The sequence below is a fragment of the Oreochromis niloticus genome, linkage group LG6 (assembly GCF_001858045.2).
Source record: "Oreochromis niloticus isolate F11D_XX linkage group LG6, O_niloticus_UMD_NMBU, whole genome shotgun sequence".
Lineage (NCBI taxonomy): Eukaryota > Metazoa > Chordata > Actinopteri > Cichliformes > Cichlidae > Oreochromis > Oreochromis niloticus.
In genome coordinates this window covers 4,056,497-4,084,084 of record NC_031971.2, presented here as the reverse complement: position 1 = coordinate 4,084,084, position 27,588 = coordinate 4,056,497, and the positions used below count along the sequence as shown (strand labels likewise).

The 27,588-nt window shown below is 44.3% G+C and overlaps 1 protein-coding gene across 2 annotated transcripts; it reads right to left on the bottom strand.

Annotated features, from left to right (window-relative positions):
- Nucleotides 1-209: 209 nt before the first annotated feature.
- On the bottom strand, nt 210-27,588 carry ero1b (endoplasmic reticulum oxidoreductase 1 beta). 2 transcript variants are annotated; one of them, XM_003456533.5, is made up of 16 exons: nt 26,984-27,588; nt 23,289-23,408; nt 19,655-19,738; nt 19,407-19,448; nt 15,911-15,993; nt 14,471-14,544; nt 14,088-14,208; nt 13,968-14,014; nt 13,145-13,156; nt 13,031-13,057; nt 8,528-8,620; nt 7,926-8,172; nt 6,999-7,068; nt 6,344-6,430; nt 3,348-3,481; nt 210-3,239 (listed from the first exon to the last, which is right to left on the bottom strand). In XM_003456533.5, exons 1-16 carry the CDS (start codon nt 27,146-27,148, stop codon nt 3,179-3,181), a joined length of 1,467 nt encoding a protein of 488 aa, XP_003456581.1. In that variant the 5' UTR covers nt 27,149-27,588; the 3' UTR covers nt 210-3,178. The 2 variants fall into 2 exon arrangements, with proteins under 2 accessions (XP_003456581.1, XP_005461391.1); XM_005461334.4 differs by lacking the exon at nt 26,984-27,588 and adding an exon at nt 26,166-26,334.

The window sequence follows — 27,588 nt, the reverse complement described above, 5'->3', positions numbered from 1 at the left end:
CTCGGGACAAGCTTCAGCTCCAGATTTCTAACAGATTTACTGCTTTTGTAAGATTTGTAACCCATCATGCGTTTTGTTGTTGAGCTTTTGTGTGTTTGTGGTGTGAAATAAAGACATACAGCCAGTGAAGGACAGCACTCAGTTTTGGGGGCAGACACAATATATCAGTGTCAGAAGAAAGGAAATGGAGAGAATAAGTAAACACTGCATTTAGGTTCAGCAATATTTATTCCTCTTGTCAAATAAATAAAGTTCACAGGTACACCCTTTTTGACCCTTTTGTGTCAAACTTCTGAACTGGTTTGGTTTTTAAGGCTGGTGAGTGGACTGTACAAGACTGCTGCTGGGCAAGCGAGGCTCAGAGAAAGGCAAGCACGTCTCTCTCACACACACAGAGATAACGTCTCCCTGCACGTCTCTGATGGAGGCTGAGCCACAAACTGAAACTAATGTCGGGTAACTTTATATCTACTCTCAAATAACCAGTCAGCCGTCACTGGCCATCAGTGGGCTAACTCACTGCCACAGTGGGAGGTGTGTGCTCTGAAACTCAGGTATCACAGCATGTCTGACCAGTACACAGCACACACCTCATCTGTTGTCTTATTGGCTTGAGAGTAACCAATAATAACGCATCAATAACTGATTGGTTATTGGTTGATGATCACAACATCTGGATTCTGGATCTGAAACCTTTGATTCTCAAAGCTTCGAGCTATTCTGACATTTTACGGGTGTGAATGCGTCAGCCTCGCTACAGACCGACCACCTGTGCAGCGTGTACGCCGCCTCTCGCCCCGCGGCAGCTCCCGTGACCCTCTCATATCAGCATCATTAACCTTTCATCTTCCCAGCTCAACAACAAAAACCAAGAAATACATAAAAATGTAAAAACCAAACTGATTTCTTAGTTTTAGGTTTCGGTTGTTGAAAGCTGCAAATGTTATTTTTGTTTAGCATTAGAATAAAAACTTATGATGATTATGATTAGGTGGCACACCTTATAGACCTGTGCTTTCAAATAATGTGAATTCTTAAAATGATCTTTAAGGTCTTTTGAAAAAAAATTTTCTGGTCCATCATGGTGGCATTACTTACTCAGCTAACAATGAAAACCCAGTTTAACAGCAGTGACCTTCACCAAGCATCACAAACAGCTGAACAACCTGCTCTTGCTTGTTTGAAAAACTGTGTTAAAAATCTTCATTTTTTCCATATTCAGTTGGCATGCCCAGGCCTCTGCACACACACACACTCGTACAGCTGCAGCTGGATGACATTCCTATTTTTACTTCTATTTTACAAAGAAAACAAAGAGCATTAAAGAAGGATAAAAGGACAAAATTTCAAATAAAGGCAACACAGAATTCTTTGGTCCACCTGCTGCTTTAACTGCTGAGCAAACAAAAGAGTTGGTCTGAAAAAGACGTTAGCCCGATTGGTTTGAGGAGGTGGATCTTTTTTAATCACTGTGGGGCTGACATGGCGGTTTATTTGTGTTCTATTAACATGTATGGATCTATATGATTACAGCTGTTAATCATGCACAGCACCCCTGAACCTGTGCCTGTCATCCCACCTCAGCTTCATTCGTATGAAAAGACATCTGATTTCTGTGTGAATAAATCCAGTTTACAGTGTGAAATAAAATACTGAAGCAACAACTCATTTCTAACTCTTTTTAAACAAATGTGTCTTTAAGCCAACAGACCTGGAGCCAAACAGCAGCAAAGCAAGCTAAGTGGAGCCTTAGCAGCACGGCTCACCCACCCACACAGCAGGAGACAGCAGTCCCATCAGCTTCACTGTACTGGCCAACACACACACACACACACACACACACACACACAACCCCGTTCAGCTATCTTAGTGAGGATCCTCATTGACATAATGGTTTCCCTTACCCTAAACCTAACCATAACCTAACTGCAACCCTGACACTAAAACCACATTTTGAGCCTCAAAAATGGCTTTAAATGCCTTCAAATTTGTGAGGACCGGTGTGTGTGTCCTCACAAGTGACTGTTGGTTCTCACAAGTATAGTAGAATGCAGATTTCGGTCCTCACAAAGATAGCTAGACAGGAACACACACGCACACACACGATGAAGGTGCAAGTCTCTGATTTCTGTGACAGTTGGTGAGACGTTTGAAGTCCTGGCAGCAGTCGCTAGCGGCGTGCACATCCAGTGAAGTATGACCGAGGCGTGTCTGTCCTACACATGCTCACCAATGTGGGCAACCCTCCAAACTTCAGCTGGCTTCATGCTGACTCTAAAGCTTGTTTGCATCAGTTCCTCATCAAACTGATGAGCGATTCATTATTTTAAAAACAAATGATTACATCAACATTTGTTACTGTTAAAACAAACAAATATGAACTCCTATGAGGGCCGAGTTAGTCATTTTACTTGTGCCTGTAAGGACTGAAGCCTGGTGTTCTGAGGGCCGATAATCAAAGAAGTCAGGGACACACTGACTGTGTCCATCATTGGTTTGATGCAGTGAGGCTGGACGTGAGAGAAAACAAAGCAAAAGATGGTCTGTGAGCTCTCACCATCGCACGCACACACACACACACACACACACACACACACACACACAGTGAGCTGACATGAGTTAGGCCTGAGGTGGCAGACACGAGCAGACTTGGAGCAACAACAGTAAAAAGTAAAGACAAACACAAACACAGGCAGCTGTGCGCTGACAGGCTTGGCGCCCGTCCTTCCTTCTTCTACAGGAGATCAGGTGTCAGTATAAAATACAACAGGATGTGAGGTCAGCAGAGGGTGGGTGTCCCCAGCAGCTGTAAACCACAGAGTCTCCTGCTGCGGCGGGCCTCTGGTCGCTGAGGCCTCGCTCTGTTCCTGTTGTCCTACATCAACATCTGCTGCTTTTTTCTTTTCAAAAATAATTCTAGGACACGTTTCAAGAGTAGAGAAAAACGTGTCGGTTTAAATGTTCCAAATATTTTCTGATGAAGGCGAGAGGAGGCTGAAGAATTAACATTCATGATGTGTGACGGGGGGGAGGGGCTTATAGAGGGGTGGTTCATGGGACAAAAACAGGGGTCACTGCTGGTCGTCAGGTCCATGCAGGAGGCCTTCTTCTGAGAGCAGGTAGACTGTTGCAGTGTGGGACGGTGATGCCTGCTGTCCAGGTGGAGCATCGCCTCCTGTTACCTTTTCTCCTTCAACAGCTGACGGAAGTGATGGAGCTGATATATGCTGGTGGATAACCTACGGAGATCGGAGACAAATAGCACCAACATATTAGACTGTTGGACAGGACAGAGTGCACAGTGACCTGTGGGCAGTAGCCCACACTCACACGGAGCAGAACCATACCTGCCGAAGCCGTTCATCAAGGCCACGATCTCCTGACGAGTAAGCTGGAAGCCTTTGGATGGGCTGTGTTCAGGAAGGTTCTTGATCTCCTTCTCAGAGAAGAGGATCTTCAGAGCAGTACCGAGACCCTGAGTCTGCACACAACACAAACTCTATAACACTTCAGTTTGAGGACCAAGCCTACAAATCACACACACATGAATGGAGAACATACAGTCTGATCCACAGTTTGGGGGGCAAACTGGCCTCTAAGGCTACGTTCACACTGCAGGCAAAAGCGCATCAAATCCGACTTTTTTGACCCTATGTGACCCGTATCCGATCATGGTCTGACAGTGTGAACGGCACAAATCCAATATTTTCAAATCCGATCTGGGTCACTTTCGTATGTGGTACTGAATCCGATACATATCCGATGTTTTAGAAAGCGACTGCTGTTTGAACGGTCATGTCGCATTAAATCCGTCTTTTACATCACTGACACAAGACAGACGCCAATTATCAGCACCGGAGAAGACATTGCGAATGTTTCAGGCCATCCCGTGTAGATGTTAGAGATGGACAGATCCGATATTACATATCGGTATCGGTCAGATACTGACCTAAATTACTGGATCGAATATCGGAGAGAAATAAAAAATGTAATCCGATCCATTAAATATCAAAAAAGCACCTCACAAAACTTGCGACACCGCGTAACTCGGCTCATAACCGTAGCACATCGGAGCAGTGTGCGTCACGTGATAGAGCGGCTGTGTGTATTTGTAGCCTCGCTACCAAACCAGCATTTCATCTCCGAGGAAGTTATCCCAGAGAGAAGTAAAGCAAGTGTGTAAGTTCATCTCTGAATGTTTGTAAAGCGTTCCCACGTTAAGCTTAACAACCGATATATGCAGCGACTGCCTCTTCTCTCTCTCTCCTGCTGCTACTTCAATCATGAAACTGATCAATAATCAGCTGATCGGCTTTTCTGTCGCGAGTCCGTCTCTCTTCTTTGTTTTTGGTCCACTTTGCACCAGAAAGAGGAAACCAGCGGCTGAACAACAGCAGCACGTTTAAGCTTGATAAGCTGTTGTTAGAATGTATTTAATATTACTTTCTACACCAGGATCCTTTTCTACGTAGCTGACGGCTGGTAACTGTGCAGGGGCGGATCTAGCAAAGTTTAGCCAGGGGGGCCGATAGGGCATGAACAGGGAAAAGGGGGCACAAAGACATACTTTTCTTTCTTATTCTCATTTAAAATGTCTCGCTTTTAATAAATAATTATCTGAATCTTACACCCAAAGTTTTAATCTGATGTAAAATGTATAGAAGTCCATTACTGTATATAGTAACTGTTAAGTCTAATATACCCTAGTAAGCTATAGTACTTTTTCCTTTGGGAAGGTACCATCTGTGCAGTCTGCAATTCTGTTGAAGAAAGATGTTGAATCTATTTAATTATTCTTGAAAAATAATTTATTTCTGTGCATTTTTTTTCACCCTGCATCAAATTAAAGTTGATTACGTCGATTAAGCATCATGAGGTGGAGGGTGGGGGGTGGTTCCCTATTTTTTTTTTTTTTTTTTGCTGGGAGTTTTAGAACCCTATTAGTTAGGTTGCTTACTCTTTAAAATACCAGAATAGGAAGGATGGAGCAGGTTTAAGTTTATTAGATTGATCAGTGTTGCTGAACTATGAAATATTTTGGGTGCAGTGTATTTTTTACATACAGGTATAACAGTATAGCTTTAGTGTTGTTGTTTATTTACACTTGAGTATGAACTTATACAAAATGCAGCAAGATATTAAAAAAACAGTTTTATTGATTAAAAAATACACTATATCGGATTCATATCGGTATCGGCAGATATCCACATTTATGATATCGGTATCGGACATAAAAAAGTGGTATCGTGTCATCTCTAGTAAATGTTAGTGAAACTGTTGGGAAGACAACGTTGGGGGAATGTAAACATTTTATTTGTACTGTATAATCTGCAGATTCTGACAGAAATCTGACACTATCCTTTGAAGCACCGCTCCTCTCTAAAACAGCAATAAGGATCATTATTATGTAAATAACAAAATAACTTTATTACTTAAAGCAAAATTGGTAAACGTAAAGTCCGAAGTCTTTATATTAAGGGCCATCGGTCAAACAATACTGTTTGCTCTGGAGCTAAACAGAGCGCGTTGTGTGTGACGTCTTCTTTGCGCATCACACTAGAGCGCGTTTGCTGTCACATTTTATTTGTAGTGTGAACAAGCAGACAAAAAAATCGGATTTGATCAAAAAATCGGAATTGAGCATTAAGACCTGCAGTGTGAACGTAGCCTAAATCACCACAGTGCATTTTAAATCCAACAAGCTTTAGTTTAAAGGGTTTAATTGCAATAGCTCTGAATTACAGACGTTTCTACACAAGCCCAGTTCCAAAGATGCTGGAAGGCTGTGTTACATTCAAATAAAACATCTCATAAACCTGTATTTGATTTACAGTATGAGATGTTTTTAGACTGTTTCATGAACACCACAGAGGCTGCAGGAACATTGTACGGGTAAACTGACAGTAACATGACGGGTGTGAGAGAGTCTGTAGAGAGGTTCACCAGCAGAACAGACACAACAGCCCTGCAGCTCCAGCGTGCACAGAGCTTTATGTTGGATTTGCCTAAAGTTGACATTTGTTCACGTACTGGGACAACACTGATTTTACAGACTCATGACAGCAGGCTAACCATGACTTGAACCTTAACAATGATGTCTTACTGTGTGGAAACTGAAGACGTGTTAAGGACACCATAGTGCGGTCATATATGATGCTACATATTAACCGTTACTATTGTGGAACTGTGATTACATTCAGTGCTACGTAGCCTTTTACACCTGAGCTCTAACAAACATGGCGAGTGTGTCTTTCTTCCAAATGAAGGCTTCTTCCACCTGTAGACCTGAGACTCTGCTGGCTTTAAAATGCACAAATTAGGATGAACATGTACAAAGACACACCTGCAGTTTCCCCCAGAGGCGACATTTACTGCAGCCCACACAGTCCATGATCCTGGAGATGTTCTTGAAATGGAGACGAAACTCCTCCTGCAACAAGAACAATTACAGGACGCTGTTTCAGACTGTTTAGAACTACAATCAGGAGCAAAGGTGTGGATTATGACTGCGCTGCTGCTCATGCTGTGGAGAAAGTGACTGAAGCCAGGGCAGCAACAAGCATCATGGCAGAGTCCTCTTTATCCTGCTGACTATCAAAGGACCACACACCTCGTCAAACACACACACACACACACACACACACACACACACACACACACACACAGACAGACAGACAGACACACAGACAGACAGACACACAGACAGACAGACAGACAGACAGACAGAAACACAGACACACACAGACAGACAGACAGACAGACAGACACAAAGACAGACACACACAGACAGACAGACAGACAGACAGACACACACAGACAGAGAGACAGACAGACAGAAACACAGACAGACAGACAGACACACACACAGACACACAACGGCAGACATGCAGAAGGAGCTACACCTTCACATAAGGAGGTGAAGTATAATACAGAATGGAGACTAAACAGAGTTTCATGCGCTGATGTTCACATGTAGATGTAGCAGCTTTAGTTTTTACCTTTAATGTTTTGGCTTCCAGTTTGTGTCCAGCAAACATGGACTTCTCATCAAAGTGCATGGGGAAGGCTCTGGAAGACACACAGAGGTCCAGAAACAGTGATGATGATAATAATACTCTCTACATGAGTAATATAGTATTTATTGCTGCAGTAGGAAGGGTGTGCCTTTGTCTCCATGTGACAGCTTCACTGATCTGCTGATGATTGATTTTTCACCACAAACCTAATATGTAGCAAAAATGAACTGAACTCATTTAAATCCAAATTCTTCTGGTTTCCATCTTACATCAAGTTATTAAAAGGGAGTGTTTCCTTCCCACTGTCACCCAATGCTTGCTCATGGGGGGTCGTGTGACTGTTGGGTTTTCTTTGTATTACTGTGGGGTCTTTACCTAAGAATATAAAAAGCTTTGAAGTGACTAATGTGCTTTGGTGCCATGTACATAAAAGTAGAGCAAACATAATCCTGGTGTGCAGCCTCACACAGCATGGACCATGTGGCAGGCAACAACATGGACATCACAGTCAGCGATCAGCGTGATCTTTGGGCTGTGTGGATCATTTAACCTGCTTGTTACCGTGACAACATTGTGTTAGCTAAAGGCTCAGTCACAACAGCTTTCAGAACAGTGAATCCTGTACAGGACTGAAGCACATCAATGGCAACCATAGAGGGAGGAAGCTATCAGAGCTTAGCTGGGTGCCGACTCCAGGTGTTTTTGGCTGGATGTCTGGGTCTATATTGAGTCACAGAAGCTGCTTTACCCCACAACATTTCTTTTAAGGGGTCAAATAAGAAAATAAAACACTGATGTAGTAGGTCCCACTGTCTGTAGGAAACAAAACAACCCCACTAAGATATCCATGAGTTTCAGCTCATGCTGGTCTTGGACTCTCCTGACAAGAATCAAGCTCTTCCTTCTTACTTGATCTCATTGAAGATCTGCAGCAGCAGGTCTTTGGTCTCTCCGTCCTCCTGAGCATTTCCCGTGTATAGGTTGACGATGGCTCGTTCAAAGTACGGAGCCACCTTGTAGAGCGCCCGAAGCTCGATCAGGTACAGGAAGTAGAGGTTTTTCAGGCGTCGCGTGCCCTCCCCCTTTGTCTCTGCCATGTCAAAACGCTGACGAAACTCCTGGATGTTTGGACCCCACACTGAGCGTCCCCAGCCCTCTGAAGAGCCAGACAACAACAACTTACAGCATGAAAAACACCATCACTGTGTCAGTTCATCAGCATAACTAATTCCAAAAGCAAAATGTACATGCGACTCATCAGCCGTGCTTCAGCAGACCCTGATTCTGCTAAAGAGACATGTACTGTAAAATGATCACATCCCAGTTTGTGCTCCAGCTTTGGTCAGTGATTTATTTTATTAGTCTGTTACTTTAGCAATAACTAGCAGGCTGCTGCTAACCAAGCTAGCTAACATTAGCTGGTATCTTAGCACACTACACTGTCATCCAAATAAAACAATACTGTGGTGGCCATAACACCCAGGGTGTGTTTGCTCTGTATGATGTTGTACCGTCCAGCAGGTACTCGGCACACAGGTGGATGTTGATGCTGCTGTGGAGGCCTGAGATGAGTCGGTAGAAAACTCTCTTCTCCAAACATAAACCTGGAGAGACAGTGATGACAACAGGTTTCTTAAAATCAAGCTCAGCTTAAAGGTTCAGTCCACCCAAAACTGTATAACACTGACAAAGGGATGTCTGATTTATAGTCCTGCCTTAAACATCAACCAGAACTGCGGTATAACCCTGGACCCGGTGCCACACTACAGGCAGACTTATACCCTCCCACAGATGTAACTGTTGTGGTGATGAAAACCTCAAAATCTGTAATAAATGTGTTTGGTAGTGTTGGGACATCAGCTTTACTTGAGACGGTGCAGCGATCCAGACGCACCATTCAATTCAATTCAATTCAATTCAATTTTATTTATATAGCGCCAAATCACAACAAAAGTCGCCTCAAGGCGCTTTATATTGTACAGTAGATCGCACAATAATAAATACAGAGAAAAACCCAACAATCATATGACCCCCTATGAGCAAGCACTTTGGCGACAGTGGGAAGGAAAAACTCCCTTTTAACAGGAAGAAACCTCCGGCAGAACCAGGCTCAGGGAGGGGCGGGGCCATCTGCTGTGATTGGTTGGGGTGAAAGAAGAAAAACAGGATAAAGACATGCTGTGGAAGAGAGACAGAGATTAATAACAGATATGATTCGATGCAGAGAGGTCTATTAACACATAGTGAGTGAGAAAGGTGAGTGGAAGGGAAAAACTCAATGCATCATGGGAATCCCCGGCAGCCTACGTCTATTGCAGCATAACTAAGGGAGGATTCAGGGTCACCTGGTCCAGCCCTAACTATATGCTTTAGCGAAAAGGAAAGTTTGAAGCCTAATCTTGAAAGTAGAGATAGTGTCTGTCTCCTGAATCCAAACTGGAAGCTGGTTCCACAGAAGAGGGGCCTGAAAACTGAAGGCTCTGCCTCCCATTCTACTTTTAAATACTCTAGGAACAACAAGTAGGCCTGCAGTGTGAGAGCGAAGTGCTCTAATAGGGTGATATGGTACTACAAGGTCATTAAGATAAGATGGGGCCTGATTATTTAAGACCTTGTATGTGAGGAGCAGGATTTTGAATTCAATTCTGGATTTAACAGGAAGCCAATGAAGGGAAGCCAAAACAGGAGAAATCTGCTCTCTCTTTCTAGTCCCTGTCAGGACTCTTGCTGCAGCATTTTGGATCAGCTGAAGGCTTTTCAGCGAGTTTTTAGGACATCCTGATAATAGTGAATTACAGTAGTCCAGCCTGGAAGTAATAAATGCATGAACTAGTTTTTCAGCGTCACTCTGAGACAGGATATTTCTAATTTTAGAGATGTTGCGCAAATGGAAGAAAGCAGTCTTACATATCTGTTTAATATGTGCATTGAAGGACATGTCCTGGTCAAAAATGACTCCAAGGTTCCTCACAGTGTTACTGGAGGCCAAGGTAATGCCATCCAGAGTAAGAATCTGCTTAGATACCATATTTCTAAGATTTTCAGGGCCGAGTACAATAACCTCAGTTTGATCTGAATTAAGAAGCAGAAAGTTAGCGGCCATCCAGGTCTTTATGTCTTTAAGACATTCCTGCAGTTTAACTCATTGGTGTGTGTTACCTGGCTTCATGGATAGATAGAGCTGCGTGTCATCTGCATAGCAGTGAAAATTTATGCTATGTCTTCTAATGATGCTGCCTAAGGCAAGCATGTATAATGTAAACAGAATTGGTCCTAGCACTGAACCCTGTGGAACACCATAATTGACCTTAGTGTGTGAAGAGGACTCTCCATTTACATGTACAAATTGGAGTCTATTAGATAGATATGATACAAACCACTGCAGTGCAGTACCTGTAATACCTACAGCATGTTCTAATCGCTCTAATAGGATATTATGGTCGACAGTATCGAACACTGCACTGAGGTCTAGCAGGACAAGCACAGAGATGAGTCCACTGTCAGAGGCCATAAGAAGATCATTTGTAACCTTCACTAAAGCTGTTTCTGTGCTGTGATGAGCTCTGAAACCTGACTGAAACTCTTCAAATAAGCCATTCCTCTGCAGATGATCTGTTAGCTGTTTGACAACTACTCTTTCAAGGATGTTTGATATGAAAGGAAGGTTGGAGATTGGCCTATAATTAGCTAAGACAGCTGGGTCTAGAGATGCTTTTTAAGTAAAGGTTTAACTACAGCCAGCTTGAAGACCTGTGGTACATAGCCGATTATTAGAGATAGGTTGATCATATTTAAGATTGAAGAATTAATTAATGGCAGGACTTCTTTGAGCAGTTTTGTAGGAATGGGGTCTAAAAGACACGTTGATGGTTTGGAGGAATTAATTATTGAAGTTAACTCAGAAAGATCAATTGGAGAAAAAGAGTCTAACTTAACATCGATGGTACTAAAAGTAGCTGTAGATAATATTACATCTGTGGGATGATTATTGGTAATTTTTTCTCTAATGATAAGAATTTTATTTGTGAAGAAGTTCATGAAGTCATTACTAGTTAACGTTAAAGGGATGGTTGGCTCAGTAGAGCTCTGACTGTTTGTCAGCCTGGCTACAGTGCTGAAGAGAAACCTGGGGTTGTTCTTATTTTCTTCAATCAGTGATGAATAGTAAGATGTTCTGGCTTTACGGAGGGCTTTCTTATAAAGCAGCAAACTATTTCTCCAGGCTAAATGATGATCCTCTAAATTTGTGACACGCCATTTCCTCTCCAGCTTACGAGTTATCTGCTTTAGGCTACGTGTTTGAGAATTATACCACGGAGTCAGGGACTTTGGATTTGAGGCCTTAGTTTTCACAGGAGCTACAGTATCCAGAGTCGTACGTAGTGAGGAGGTAAAATTATTAACAAGATAATCGACCTCTGTTGGAGTAGCGTTCAGATAGCTGCTCTGCTCTATGTTGGTACAGGGCATTGAAGATGATAACAGTGGGTGGATTATATTCTTAAACTTAGTTACAGCACTTTCAGAAAGACATCTACTGTGATAAAGTCTACTCTCCACTGCTGTGTAATCAATTATTGTAAATGTAAATGTTATCAGGAAATGATCAGACAGCAGAGGGTTTTCAGGAAACACTGTTAAATGTTCAGTTTCTATGCCATATGTTAAAACAAGATCTAGAGTGTGATTAAAGTGGTGGGTGGGTTCTTTTACATTTTGAGAGAAGCCAATTGAGTCTAAAAACAGATTAAATGCGATGTTGAGGCTGTCATTGTTAGCATCTACATGGATGTTAAAATCACCCACAATAATGATTTTATCTGAGCTGAGCGCTAAATCAGATAAAAAGTCTGAGAAATCAGAGAGAAACTCTGTGTAAGGCCCAGGTGGACGATAGATGATAACAAGTAAGACTGGTTTCTGAGTTTTACAGCTGGGGTGGACGAGGCTAAGCATCAGGCTTTCAAATGAATTAAAAGTCTGTCTGGGTCTTTCGTTAATTAATAGGCTGGTGTGAAAAATTGCTGCCACACCGCCCCCTCGGCCTGTGCTTCGAGGTTTCTGGTAGTTAGAATGACTCGGGGGTGTTGATTCATTTAAACTAACATACCCATCCTGCTGCAACCAGGTTTCTGTAAGGCAGAGTAAATCGATTTGCTGAGTCTCCAATTCAGTAATCCTGGCCTCCAGAGCTGCAAATATGCTACATTTATTACAGGTATCATTACTGCTAAAGGAGGCCGAGGAGTAACTAAACATCTGACACAATGAGCAGGAAAGTGCAGGAGGGACAGGTGAAGTAGCCATGGTGCTAACGAGTCGGCTACGAGCTAAGCTAAGCTAGCGAAACAGTAAAGAGACAGTGAGTGAATACTTTGGCTATAAATTAGGTAGTGAGCACACAGAAAGGGTGATTCAGATGAAGCACGTTAAGATTATACTATGAAAAAGGGATGTATCAAAAGATTTAAATTAAATTGCTAAGCAGAAAAGCTACTCAGAAACACCACTGTGTTTGAGCAGGAACAGGAAGTGATACTACACCCAGCAGATGATCCACAGCTATTGAGCATAGGACTTTAAATAAGGGACATGGACGTGACATGAGAGGCCAGCTATCATCAAACAGAGAGGGGGTGTGTGTTTCAGCTGCAACTTTAACGTGGGTGGTACATCACACCCACAGGAATGCTTGAAGCAGCATTTTATCACAGCACCATGAGGCGTCCGGCATCTACACATCAGGCTGTGATGAGCCACAGCTCTGTGTTCTGTGGCCTCCTGTTAGCAGTCAGCCTGCCCACACAAAGTCTTCCAAAGGAAGCAGAGACGAGACCAGTTTAACTTCAGAACACAGACGCTGAAAACCACAGGAAGTGACATGCCTGCTGTAGCTACACAGACGCTTAAGCTTTATGTGATTTACGTGACAAGAGATGGGTCTAAGGAATGATAACAGCGTTCTTCAGGTCAGTCTGGGTGGTGGAGGCGTGAGCACACGAGGCAGAACCCACCTTCAAGCCAGGTGTAGAAACCTTCCCCTGCAACATGAGCGACACGGACAAGAAGAGTTAGGTTTCAACACGGCTAGAAACACATTCAAGTCCAGAGAAGTTTAGTTTACTCACCATCATCGTCTCCTGAACACAGAAACAGAAGAAAGGAAGGAAGCTGTTAGATCGGTGCAGTGATTAGGCATACACATACCACACACTAACTAACCCATGAACGTATGAGCTCTAGTTTCACATACAGACATCTGTGAGAGCCTGCGTTTAATCCAGCTCTATATTCAAGCTGTAGTACACTGTGACACAGTATGTAATAAACAGGAGGAGGCTAGCATGTGTGGATGGAGACTGAAGCAGGTACACTGATGTGTGAACAGCCAGAAGATCAACATGACAGGAAGTTCTCAGAAATACTTCAGTTAGGTCAGAGTCTTCATTTATACCTGACTAATGTCTGCATGTTTGAGAGTCCATGAAACAGCTCGTGAGGTGCTGTTTACGTGTTTGCTGTAGAAGCAACCCACTGCACGCCTCCTGCAGTCTGACTACAGGCCGGTCTTTCTGGAAACGGTGACCAGTGCGGAAGAACCGGAATGGCCTGTGCAGGCACTCGGCTCCCTGAGAGCACGCCTTCATTCAGGTGGCAGACTGTGTGCTGGCAGCATGACATCACTCAGTCTGCTATGAGCAAAACTGACAGCATCCAAACAGGGACGCAGCTGCCTATCCCCACACACCTGCTTCCCCATTCAGTTTCCACCTGTCCTTCTCTCACCTGTGCCCATCAGTCTGGTTAAAGCTCTGGAGTCGTTCTAGGATTGCTCTCACTGCTCATTAAAATTCCAACAACTGAACCTGTGAGCCTGCTGCTAAGCCCTCCTCCCACGTATACGTGCACAGCAGGGTCTGTAAAGGTAGCAGCTCTAACTTTGATCCTCACCTCTGCTGGGAGCCAGAGGGTTCAGAGGTCGGTACACCGACCTGGGCCTGTGGACACAAAAACACATTTTCAGTAGAACCTCAAAGATGAGCGTTTCTGTGCAGTGAGCTCCAGGCTTACTTGAAGCAGTTCTCCTCGTAGATGCTGTTCCAGACTCTCCAGGCTGAAGGACCCTTATATCCGGTGTATCGCTCCGGATTCAGGAGCAGATCCACATACTCGGCATCTGGAGACGTCTCATCTGAAACACAGTTCATGGATTAAAAAAGCCTCTGATGGTAGTGGCTCAGGGTCATCATTAGAGATATTTCCTTCTTAGCAGTGCGGCTACAAATGTGCTGTTTAACTCAGTACAGGAAAGTTCATGTAAAGAGCTGCGATAAGGACACATCGTGCCTGTTACAGTTTTGTGTTTTTGTAAACGAGAGGAATTTGTCCTGGTAGTGAAGTTTGATGCCTCATAGTGCTGCCCTCACAGATACACAGAGTAAAGAGATGCTCACCGTCCAGCTCACAGAAGTGATCCTGAGCGTCGTCGTGTCTCGCCCAGTCAGCGAACGCCTCCTTACTCTGGTTACTGGAACCAGAAAAAATACACACATGTTCTAACCATGAGCTTTACTCGACAGCTAACAAGACATGAAGAGCCAACAGGAGATCACAGTTTGATCACAATGTCCATGTAAATGTTCATTTTCAAACTTTTCTTAAAAGTTGTCTCCCATCACTTCATTCTTAATAAAGGATGTTTGTTGACTTTAAACATGTTTCCAGTAAAGGTCATGTGATTCTGAAACCAGCATCACCCTGCAAAAGCTGCAGGGATGTTTACCTTACTGCACACGCAAACGCCACATGCACTTAAGTGTGCGTCTGGGGAGTTGCTGTCAGTTTATTACACGTGCCTTTGCTTAAGCCCAGTCTCATCTGCTCCTCTATGTGTGAGGAGGTGCACAAACTGGACACTGGGAGCAGAGACGGGGGAGAAACCAGTGCAGCCAACTGATGGCTCAGATCTGTGATGAGCTCAGGCCCATTTCAAATTCCAGGTAAACACAATGTCATTAAACTAAATGAAAGGAAGTAAGAGAAGCTCAACATCTCTAAAAACTACATGGGTGAGATATTCTGCTAAGAGAGGAGACTGGGAGATCACATGGAGGTTTACAAGACAAGCATGAAGTCGTTAAACCAGACTTCCAATAACTGATCCAGACCTAAGGATTCTTTCAATTCCAGATGTTCACACTTGCCCTGTGAAAACTGACTCAGGATCAGAATATGCAAAGATGCATGTAAAGGTCAGAGTTGTGCATTTCAGCTCTGACGTGTCATCTTCGCTCACTGCATTGTGCTGCTTGGGCGAGGACAGCATGAAGGCACAGACTGCCGTGCACACGCGCAGCACAAACTGTAAACATGATGTCACATCGGCGCTGCTGTTGGAGGAGAGGAAGTGCCAACCAGAAATCATGGAGTGGTTCTTCTTTACTGACGTGTCATTAACACGGAGCAGCGTTCACTCGTGTGGTCACTGCGTCACGTGAGGTTAGACAGTCTGAGAGGTGCACATCTGGCCACATCAGCAGACGTGATGTGAGTGTGGTGGCACGCTGCCTTCATCAGGAGACGCTTCTTCCTGCCTCTTTATTTGTTACATTTCAAACCCAGGTGAGTAAAGCGGCTTGGTATTTGTAATACAAAGATTTTACACTGTCACATCCTCTCTGTTTGCACCAGCCGGTCCTCTGCTTCACAAAGGAACCTCCATGTTTCCTGTAGGAGAAAGTCCTGGTGGGCTCGGTCTGCACTTTGAAGTGCCGCCTGGTGGAAAACTAGCAGCAGCTGCCGGTCACACACTGGTAAATGTTTGAGCTGCTGAGGCGGCTTTGCACAGTGAAAACAAGCTGCAGATAAAGACACAGCAGGAGGTCTGGACTCACCTCAGGGTGCTGTTGATGGCACCCAGCTCCTTGGCCTGCTCGCACTCCACCACGTCCGACATCGTATTGGCCGCCTGCGAGTACTGGACACAGGAGGGATTCTTAGTAACACTGCTTATCACAGTAATGACACCACTCAGATGTCACATGTCATGTTTACTTCACTGGGCTCGATGAAAGCGTTCCAGCCTTCATAGCAAAGTGGGTCTGTAATTATGTACACAACAGTCCAACATTCAACCGTCTCACAAAGACACAAACATAACGCTCAACTCAGAGGTTAAATCCTGCTCCACTTCCTGCTCGTGCCAGGTAAGCACAGGCCAGTGTGACCTGATAATACAACACTGAGCTAAATACATGATTCTTATAAATCTCTGTAAATATCTGCTGCACAGACACTTTGACACATCTCAGTCCCCTTCAGCCCCCAGCCCCACTCCCAGCTCCAATCATTGACTCACATGAAGAATCAGAGGAGCAGCGAGTGCTCCATAAACACAGCTGCAAACTGAAATCTTCTAAATGAAATTATTTGGCTCAGTCAAAGTGAAATATTTCAGGAACTGAAACAAAGAAGCACAAACAGTTTGTACCACAAACATGTGACTCGTCCGATCTTGGTGCCATGTTTTTATTTTAAACAGAAAACTCCACCTAAAGGGGATATTCAGTAGTACCCAAGCCAGAGCAGTCAAACCGGTTTGTGTCTGAAACAACAGCCTCTGTGTCCCAGTTACATCTAAAGGTGTTTTTAATATTTATATCATATTCAAATCCTTTGATTTCACTGTGACCTCTCCCTGACTGTCAAAGCACCTCCGGTCCCTTCTCACTGCCACTCTGAGAAAGGCTCGCTTTAAGTCTGGCTGCGTCTCCCAGCTGATGGTCGGGGAAACATCTGCCCCTGACTGAGACCAGAGCAGATGTGCAAACACTTCTGGGTCATTTCAAGGCAAACACAAGGCTGTTGGCCAAGAGCGACAAACACTCTGCTCTCAGGGTCTCCATGTAGAAGCTATCAGAGGAGATAAGAAGAGGGGCTGTGTGTGCAGTCAGTCCAGAAAGTGCTGGAACAAATGCAGCAGCTCTGAAACTTCCTCTAAAGTAAGAGACCGACAGCAGCTACGAGGCCGCCGTCACAGCCGAGATTCAACCCAGGCCAAGTGTCTCCTGTCTCCGTTCTGCACAGGCCGACACATCTCACAGAGAGCGTGCACAACAGTGCAGCGCTGACATGTCCGCCTAACGTGGATTCACTGAAATGACTCAGCGACATGTTCCCAAGGTTCTGAAACCAGCCCTCTGAGTGAACAACGGGCTGGGAGGTCAGGTTATGATCATTAATAAGCAAAGTGTCATGACCACTGATCAAGTAAGTAGTCTTTGTTTGGTTAGCACAAACACATACAGCACTTCACTGCAGAGGGAAGGGGAACGAGCCTCATCCATAAACCTGTGTGCAAATCATGTTATGGATGTTTGATGCACAGATCAGTGATTCATCAACGCTTCCATACCTGACAGTTTACACAACACGCACAAAAGTGCCTCATACAATAATAATAACAGTGAAACATTATTACCGTCAAGCCACAAAATGTTGACAATGACATCAAAAACAGAAGGTGTGGACTTTAACCTTTGGATCTAAGAAGGCTCCAGCGGTGCTTTCACTTACAGTCTGATTTCCTGGCACGATCCCACAGGTCCCTGTGGAGAACCTGATTTTCCCCTCACTGCTGTGACTCTGTCAACTTAGGCTGAAGATCAGCTGCTCGCTGTCCGTCTTTCATGACCACGACTCACTTTTTGGTTTGGTTTTGACCCAAGCTGCAGCAAGTATCTCTGCTAAATTAATAATGTTGGTAGAAACTTGTGGTGCAGCGGATCAAAAGTCTCACGGTTCGGATCGGATCACGTTTTTTTCATCACCGATCGGATCAATTTTCGGATCAGCAGAAAAAAAAGAAGACAAAAATTTAACTCGCCATTTACTTATTTAAGTATTTTTTGCCTATTAAAAAACATTCAACTCAAGACTCATTCCACGCAATTATATAAAAACAAATTGAGGTGCAGTATAGGGCAGTACAGGGCTTTGTATCTACCACTCCGCTGTGATATAATGAGCGGTCACGGTCACGTAGCTTTCCGTTGACCTGGAGCTCCACCCATTTGTAGTTGGGCAACAGAAGATGCCTGGGACAGTTCAGCCATAACTTTAAACTTTTCCTGCTCATGCATGCCTGGGTACGATCTTGTCACTGAAGTGGACGCGCAACGGGATGTCATAGCGGGGCTCAAGCACGTTCATCATAGTTTAAACTAGTGCTGTCAGCGTAAATCTCGTTCAAATGACGTTAATGCCATAACTGCACTGACGCAGCAAATCTCCGTTAACTAGTTACCGCGGATCGCCCCGTGCGTGGGGCTGCATGGCGTCAATGCGTCAACTAACGCGTTGACTAGTATAAACCCCTTGTTTTGCACAAGGGAACACGGCCTCCCGTCTGCAGCTACACACCCCAGTAGCTTTTGTAATAGCTTTAGCCCGGTCGGACTGGGCAGCAAAGGGCTGCTTAAATGCCGCAAACTCCTCTGCTCCTCCCCTTGGACCGCTAGCGCTGGCCATAACTATCGTTGGACAGACTGACCACGCGCACCACACACATACTTTTTTCTTCTTTTTCGAATCTTCGGATCACGCGCGTACCGAACCGTGGAGTGGGATCGGTTCGGATTACGGATCAACCGTGATCCGTTGCACCACTAGTAGAAACTGTGTAAATATGTCAAGCAGTGAAACAAACTCTTGACATTTCACTGCTGCAGTGCACTACTGAACGAGCTGCAGTTAACTGGAACCTTTATCACCACAGTCAAACTTGCACAACTCACCAACTATTATTACGTTAGTTATACCCAGAGACCTGAAGTAGTACTGAGGGGGCCCAGACATGACTGACATTCTGTGGTACACAGGAACATTCAGGAAAGACTACAAAGCTTCACTCATAACTGCACACACACTGATGACAAACACTGCTACGCACTCACTACCCACTGACACTCTCTTCTTCAGTCCACTCATTGTCTGGGAGGGAGCACCAACAGTCAATACAGGAAGAAGGTGCTATGTGTCAGCCCACTCGTGTCCTCCAGCGCCTCCATGTCCTTTGTTAGTCCTTTGTTCTCTGTTTAACATGTGAATCACTGAAACCAACGCAGTCAAATATCAGCCAGAATTACACCAGACCAGCAGAAGTGCCCGGTCTACACCTCTGAGCCAGAGTGAGTGAGAGAAAACCCAAAATATCTTCACTTTTCTCCATCTTAGTCTTGGTTTTTAAAGTCCTGTGAGCTGCACAGAAACTGCACCCTGGAAAAACAACAGTCCAAATATATACAGCACTCATGCCCAGGTAAGCAGGTGACCACAGCTGTACGTGATAACTCCAAGTTGTGCAGCTTAGTCAGGAACAGCTGGTCTCACCTTGTTGTAGTTCCCAGACTTGATGCCAACAGGAACCTTGCTCTGTAAAATGGAACACAGACCATCAAATAATCATAGGTGACGATGTTCACACAGCTTCTTCTAAGAAAATACATTTAAGGCAGTATGCGACAGCTAGTTTAGTAAACTGAGGCGGTGGTTATCTCAGTCCTCAATGAGCCAACATGTGACTGACTAAGCAGTAAAAAGAGACAATGTTGGATGCAGCTGGAGTAAGGCTGGCTGACCTCTGGGCAGGGCTCCACGTGGCAGTCTTTGATGGAGCAGTGTCCGTCATCAGGCCAGAAGGGACACGGTCGCTTCAGGTTCACCTGCAGCACAGACACAACAGACACTCAGCCTCCTTTGGTCAGACGCAGCATCTACTTATTTATTATTACTGTTATTATGACAGAGGCAGGAAACAAGCAGTGGCTCGTCCACATGTGAAGGACAAACAGACACTAGCTGCCTGTCACTGTAGGCTCACTGCACAATGAGGGTTAGGTTCAGTGACAGAGAAAAATCAAGTCTGGGTGTGAGGACGAGGGTGTGAGAGCATCGGCTCCACAGCGGTGGGTGGCTCACATCATGTTTTTAGACACGCCCAAGTGGAGCAGCGAGTGTAGATTTCACAGGAGAAGCAAATGGAGGCCAGTGCCCACTAACTGTGGACAGCTGCTGAGGTGCACATAGGACACACGCTCGTTTCACCTGTAATCATTCTGCTCGCCCAGCCGCCATTCATACGAACACTTTATGATCCAAAGAACATATTTACTGTGATTCATGTGTTTTACGGTATATTTAGCCACTCCCACCATGTTTCGTCCTCACTCACAACGTGAACATATTAAAACTATTAAAGACACAAGCCTGAAACTTTCACTGGCCTTTCTAAAGTGTACCAATCAGAGCACTGGTTACGACACAACGTGTGTGTGTGTGTGTGTGTGTGTGTGTGTGTGTGTGTGTGTGTGTGTGTGTGTGTGTGTGTGTGTGTGTGGTTATATTTAAACACAATGCAACATCAAACATGAAATTTAACATGTCTGATTTTGTTTGTTTGATTAGTTTGTGCTCAAACATGCTTTTGTTTTAAATATTTGAAACATACTCTGACATTTTCACTTTATGGTAAGAAAGACACGAAACCATTTCAGGCTTTGATCTTTGAACATTTTTGTTCCTGTTCATGCTGCTGTGCAAAAACAAGGCCTGAGAGGGGAAGGACGGCCTTTAATGCATCTGTACAGTAACTGCTACATCAAGCTAAAAATATCCACACTTTGGACCATGAAACTTTCAGATACAAAGACGGTCGAGGAGAAATGGAGGGAGCCATTAGAACCTGCTGAAGTGAGGAAGGAGGATCAGCGGGGCGCACTGTGGTGATGTTCGACATGTTTCCTGAAACAATGTTGGGTCCATTGTGTGGCAGAACGGGTACAGCCTTCATAGTTGTGTGTCTGTCAGTGCTGCGACCTGCTGTCATACATTTGACTGGACTCTAACAAGCACCCAGTTTATGTCCTTTTACAGTGAAGGCATCAGCATGTCCTCTGCACCAGCCACGCCGCATGTCACCGCATCATCACACAGTCGCTGTCGCTGCACAGTCTCCTAAACAACAGGCGTCGCTGCTCAGACAATACGAAGCAAAGACTGTGCCGAGCAACGTCTCCTCTGTCTGTTTACCTGACAGGGGTGCAGACACAGGTAAGTGTTTGTCTGCTTCTTCTGTGCGTCTTCTCTCCACGTACACTCTGGTCTGTGTACAAGTCACACTGAAATGACACTCGGACTACACTATCCATCAAAGTGACACGCAGTATTAAGGTGACCTCAGGTCTGCTGTGTGAATGAATAAAATGAGCACAGTGTGTGACTGTGCTGCTCATAGACACCAACAGAGCAGCCAGCCTCCCGCTCAAGCCGTCCGAGTCGCTACACCTCAGTGTGATGGTGCTACGCAGGCGACCCCCGAGCCTCCAGCCCACCTCCTACACCAAACGCACACAATCGATTTGTGAAAACATGTTTAACACTATGGCATTAAAAGGTTTTAATGTGTCAGCAGTTTGAAAGGTCACACACAGTCATTAGCACAGACCGATCCTGTTTACTGCTGCCAGAAACAAGAGAGGAACATGTTTGTGCTCCAAGCTGCAGATGAGGGAGGTGGTACGCAGCATTTTGTCTTCCCTTAAAAACACGATGATCTACAAGCTCATCAGTCCAGCTCACAGAGCAGCACTGAAGCAGCTGTGTGCTGAGAGGAAACCACTGATATAGATCATTGTAGCTGTAGATCAGTCTGGTGTCTCGCTCCCTCTGCGCCTGACAGCATTTACGTGCTCATGGTTGCTGACTTTACACAAGCACTGTTCAGACTGCTGTAGTAATAAAAACACAGCTAGATAGAAGTGTAGCAACGTCATCATCAAACGTAGCTGTTTCCAGGAGACTGCACGACTTTTTATGGCAGCACTGACAAACTACAGCGTAACACGACACTGGTACAGGATTCAAACTTCTCTCTAGCGTCGCACATTTTCATGGACTCAAGATGCAGCGGCCTGTTTCATCACTTCCTGTTCCGTAACACCCAAACTAGAGACACAAGAAGAAAGGAAAAGAAAGTGCTACATGATTCTAAACGTGAGAATCATTTACACAGATGTTTAGGACCGTGTCATCCAGCACACGATCATTTAGACTGACATCCCAAAGCATTCACAGCATGTTTGTCCCACAGTGGAAATTTTTATTTGTCTTTTATATTTGGTTTTATTCTGATTTTAGTGTTTATTTGTGAGTGTAGTTTTTATTTGCATGAATTTATTCTGATGTTTTTACATTGTTTTAACCCACCGTGGACTGGCTTGGCTTGGGACAAATTGGCCAATAGTGATCACCTGCTGGGTGTGGGTGTGTCCTGAGGTGGCCTATCAGCTGGTGAAAGGAAGCTGGCTGAGCACTGGGGGGCCCTGATATGAAGGGAAGGAACATGCAGAAGCCAGGTGATGGAAAGAGTGTGCTGCCCTCTCGTCAGGGGCGTAGTGCAGGTGCACCTCTGCCTGCAATTGGAGTAGTATCGCCACTGTTGTTCACCAGGTGCAGCCGTGTTGGGAGAGGGTCGCCATGGCTATAAACCAGGCCAGTTTCCCAGACGATGTTTCTCTGCTTGCAGGGCGATGCCACAGGGAAGGGAAGACGCTGCGGCAGCGAGCGTGCGGCTCGAGGGCGGAGCGTAAGCTGGGCTGTGATGGGACGAGACGGAGACGGGCGGCTTCTCCTCGTCCTCCTGGGACCAGCCTGGTGTGGTCCCTGCTCCAAAGAGAAATTACTCCCCTGGTTTCAAACATAAAGAACATTCGTTCTGGGTTGTGGGAGCAGTTGCATCGTGGGACTGGGTGGTATTTTAGCGTACAAAGAACTTTTAAAGTTTTGTTAGAATTGTGTTTATGTATTCCTGGGGAATATTCATGTATATGTTTTTAGGATTGTTTGTTTTATTATTGTTTTCTGGCCTGTGAATAAACCGTGACTGATTGGACCTGTATCATCTCTGTGCCCTGTCTTGTATTTAAAACAAGAACCTCTTTGGTGTGACGTTCAGGTGCACCGGCTCTAGTGTCTGCATGTTCACATGTGCTCTTACTGTGGGAGGACACAGACCACTGAGGTCTAACAGTAAATCACCTCTTGTTGTGACAACATGTACCAGTAAACACAAAGAGCTGCAAAAAGACAACAGATGCAAACACACACACACGCAGCCAAAGAAAAGAGATCCATGTGATTTCCATCTGTTTTTACATACTACTTTTACTACTGCACTGAGCCACCCTGTGGCTGGAATGAAGGTGCAGCTCTTACCCTGTAGTATCTGAAGTAGTCTCTCTCTGTCAGCTTCCTGATGCGAGGGTAGATCTTGAAGTTGTTGAAAATGTCGATGCTTTCGACGTCACAGAAGCAGTCGTCCAGGACACCTGTGAGCTGAAGCAAAGCAGGACGCTTCGTTTACTAATGACACCCCATCTGTTCTAAATAACAGACAACCTGTGCTCTATGTCACAGTGTTTCCTCTAATCATTTTAAAACAGTAATAATAATCATAATGCCCCCGAGTCATTTCAGATGTTCTAAATGAAGCTGTGCTAGAAACACACGAGATAAGCGTGGACTAAAACCTGACTGATGTCACGCAGAAGTCAAAGTTTGCACACTTAAGTTTGTACTGACCAAACTCTTACGATCAGTCCAGACTTGGCAGCCTCAGTTTTGCCATGGATGAGATTGAGGCTACGTCCACACTAATGCGTTTTCTCTCCGTTTTGGCCTCCTGTCCACACTGAGACGGCGTTTTCGCTGATGGAAAACGCAGCGTTTTGAAAACGCTCTCGAAAACGCATACATTTGAAAACTGTGCTTTTGCGTCGCAGTGTGCACACTCGAAAACGCAGACTTTCTAAAACAATGACGCATGTTAGCCATATGATGCAGTCATGTGACCAATTAAACTAAGACAGCGGAGGGCATTACACAGCAGTTGTTTTGTTTGACAGCCCTATTAAAGATTAATATCAGTCTGTACGTGTTCCAGATAGCTTTTCTTCAAATTCTTTAATTCTCACTCGCGTTTGCAATTTTGTACTTTTGTGTTACTCGCAGCAACAACTCCACCTCATTGTTAGTCCATTTAAAAAACTCGGTGCTTTTCCTCGACGGCAGACAGAAATGAGGCAGGCCGAATCTTCTTGCGTTTCACGCACGCGCAGGACTGAAACGTAAGCGTTTTCGGCCGTTTCAATGTGGACGCACAACTCTGTGAAAATGACTGAAAACGATAGTGTGGACGCGGAGCGTTTTCAGACAAAAACGCCGTTTTCAAATCTATTGGGGCTAGTGTGGACGTAGCCTGAGAGCACTTTAAAAGTCAGTGATAATAGTTACGCCTTCACTGAGGCGGGAGATGTAACACATAAAGACAAAAGTAATGCCGTGAAGCTCTTACTTTGATGGGTGACAACAGAAGTGAGCCCTGAAAGATCTCACATTGGAATAAAAGCTATACATCTGCTCCTCTCCTAAGTGTCTGTTTGAACAGTTACAGAGACAGCAGCCCACTATTACATCTCTGTCAGCTGGCCATGTTTTTAAAGAGCAGTAACCATCATCCCATTCTTAAATGGTCTTCCTGACCAACTGACTCGAGTTAATCTGGGTGAACAAATTCCTGGAAAGATTTTTTTTAACCAGAGCATGATAGAACAAAATGGTTAAAACACAAGTTCAGCTGAAATGTTCTGGATCCAGAGACTCAGTTCATACACTGTGTGGAGACAACATGCAGCATTAGCAGGTACATGCAGTCTCACATCCCTATTTTGGACACTTAGACAGTCGTTCCCTACGTGGAGGTGGATTTTTATGCAGCAATTTGTATGCTTTTGCATGAATTCATGATAGAAAACTGTTGTTTTATGTAAAGGAACACTACACCTGCTACTGTGCTTCTTGTTCTGTGGACCCCCATAGGTGGCAGCTCTTTTTATAACTTTACAATAAATTAAAACGCCATAAAAATCTAAAGTACACCTTGTTAGAAGACATTACAGTTGCTGTGAAGTCTTTTTGTGGCGTCGCCTCCTCTTATCAATGAGCCACGTTTGCTTTGGCAAACAGTTAGGATACCGTTCCTGACACAACCCCCCACCCCCAGGTAGGGTTCACATTTCTGATAAATACTGGATTGTAATTTTGCTGCAGTTACAAATTTATAATCATGTTCTAGAAATTATATTAAAGAAAATAAGTAAGAAAAACTATTAGGATCAGGTGATGATGCTCCACCATCAGACAAACCACCACCTACCTGCACGTTCATACATAATACATCCATCACACTGTGTTACCTGAACCCACAAAGCCGACGTCCCATTGTGTGCTCGATAAACCGTCAGCTGCTGACTAAAACCTACAAATGTGTTTGAACTGAAGAATTACACAACCCAGCCTTTACATGTTAAGAAGCTTGGTAAACATAGCAAATTCAGTCAAATGGCTCTGGCTAGTTTTGTTAGGTAGCTCAGCTCTGTGCACAGCAGGTAGAGCCTCAATCCTCACCAAACATCTGCTCTAACTGGCTGGAGAACAGCTCTGGACACTCTTTCAGTTTAGTTAGCTCATGATTAGCGTCTCAAATGCTTCATTAACACTTTAATCTGCAAATTAAGAGAAAATGAAACATAAATAAGATGTTATTAACAAAATATTCAATGTAATGATTCCTTAATACTGAGTAAAGATGCACACTGTATTGTTTGGGGGCTTTTTTGCATTTAAATAAATAGTCTGTGTGTGTGTGTGTGTGTGTGTGTGTGTGTGTGTGAGCGAGCGAGCGAGCGAGAGAGAACGAGAGAGTTATTTGAACCAAAACCAAGCAACTAACTACAGAAGTACTTTACAAGTATGTAGTTGTAAAAGCTTGTAAAGTACTTCCACATTCTTTATATTTCACAACAGGCTTTTCCTTTTCAAGCTATCAGAGATATGACCGTACAAAACATATGGCAGCAACTTTCAATGTTCAGCTCTGTAAAGAGCAGTACACCTAAGCTACGTGTGGGTACTTTTAGAAACCTTTGTAAACCCTTTACACTAGTATTATATATACTTTTATATACTACATAAACACAAAGGCAATCTTACTGTGACATAAAACTAATGGCAAACACCGAAACCACAGCAGACCTCAGAGTGCAGCAGTCCACTGAGCGCCAGGAAAAGAATCATTTTTCTCAGCATCCTGTTGTTCACCTTCAGCGTTCTGTGTTTCTACTTCCTTCAAATTAAAACTTCCCCCTCATGTAACTGTCCATATGTCACAGCAGCAGCTGTATGTCTGTGGGCTGTGCTGTCATCACAGACCCGCACTTCCAAGCCCGCCAGAAGCCCCGCCTACAAACAAGCCGCTGTCAAAACAAACCCCGCCCCTCTGACGGCGCCTCCCAGTTTGTAGTCATCTACACGTCATAGGTCGCTAGAAACACTTGGCAACTTCTACGCAAAAGACTACAATCTCCGTGAGGAGGCTGGAAAGCGGGCGCTCTGACACAGCCAATCAGATCACACCACGCTTTTCTACTCGCTCAACTCGCAAGAACTTCGGCTGGTTTAACTCGCTGCTGGGTCCAAGGAGAGGAAGGAGGACGGTCTCTGACTCTGCTCATTAGTCTACTTTAAGAACTCGACTCACTGTTCAGTACAAACAAGAAGAGATTTCGGTTTAAATACCAATTTCGTCGGTCAATTGTAACTATATCTATTTATTTATCAAATGGCAGAAAATAAAACAATTTGTGGACTCATGGACAGTCGCTAACTAACATCTCACGTACACACAGTGACGTCAAAATAAAATGATAGTAGAAAGTGCTGGAAGCTCCTAAAAATAAAACTGTGGTATGACTTTCGCAGATTACAAGCTTCATCAAGAACAACAAACTTTTTTATTAAAAAACAAGCTGTATCTTTCCGGTGACAAAAGCTCCGTGTTTGGGGCTACTTACATGGCAGAAGCAGCTCTGGTCCTGGCTCTCCGAGGTTCTGCTCGGATGCTGCTCGCTGTGCTGCGTTTGGGGTTTGGTGTTTTGCTGAAACCAGCCCAGAACAAAGTTTCCCAACAACCATGCCAACAGCAAAACGCCGAACGCTTTTAACGTTACTTTCCACATTACTCACTGCGCTATCAGCCTGGAAAGCACAAGAAAGTCAAACCTGGCGAGTAGGAGCTAGCTAACTATAGCAGCTTTAGGCTAGCTGCAATGTATCATCCGCAGCGTGTCGCCTAACCAACAGCCTGATCTCCGGGGAGTCTCACGTGGACATTTAGACTCCTAGCTGCCCCACGTAAACAGAGTCATGTTGTAAAAAAAATGTACGTCTTAAGAAGCGCTTTCCACCAGCCTCCACTTTATTTTCAAGGTAGCGCAAGAAAAATGACTTTTGCTTCCGGTTAAAAATTTCAAAATAAAATGCATAACTCGCTCTTGCAACTATAACACGTCGATCCCAATCGGAGCCAGAACACGATCTTTTTTTCCTAAACATTAAATTAATATAATATAAAAGAAACAATGGAAAACTTCTTAAAACCAGCTACATAAAAGACAGC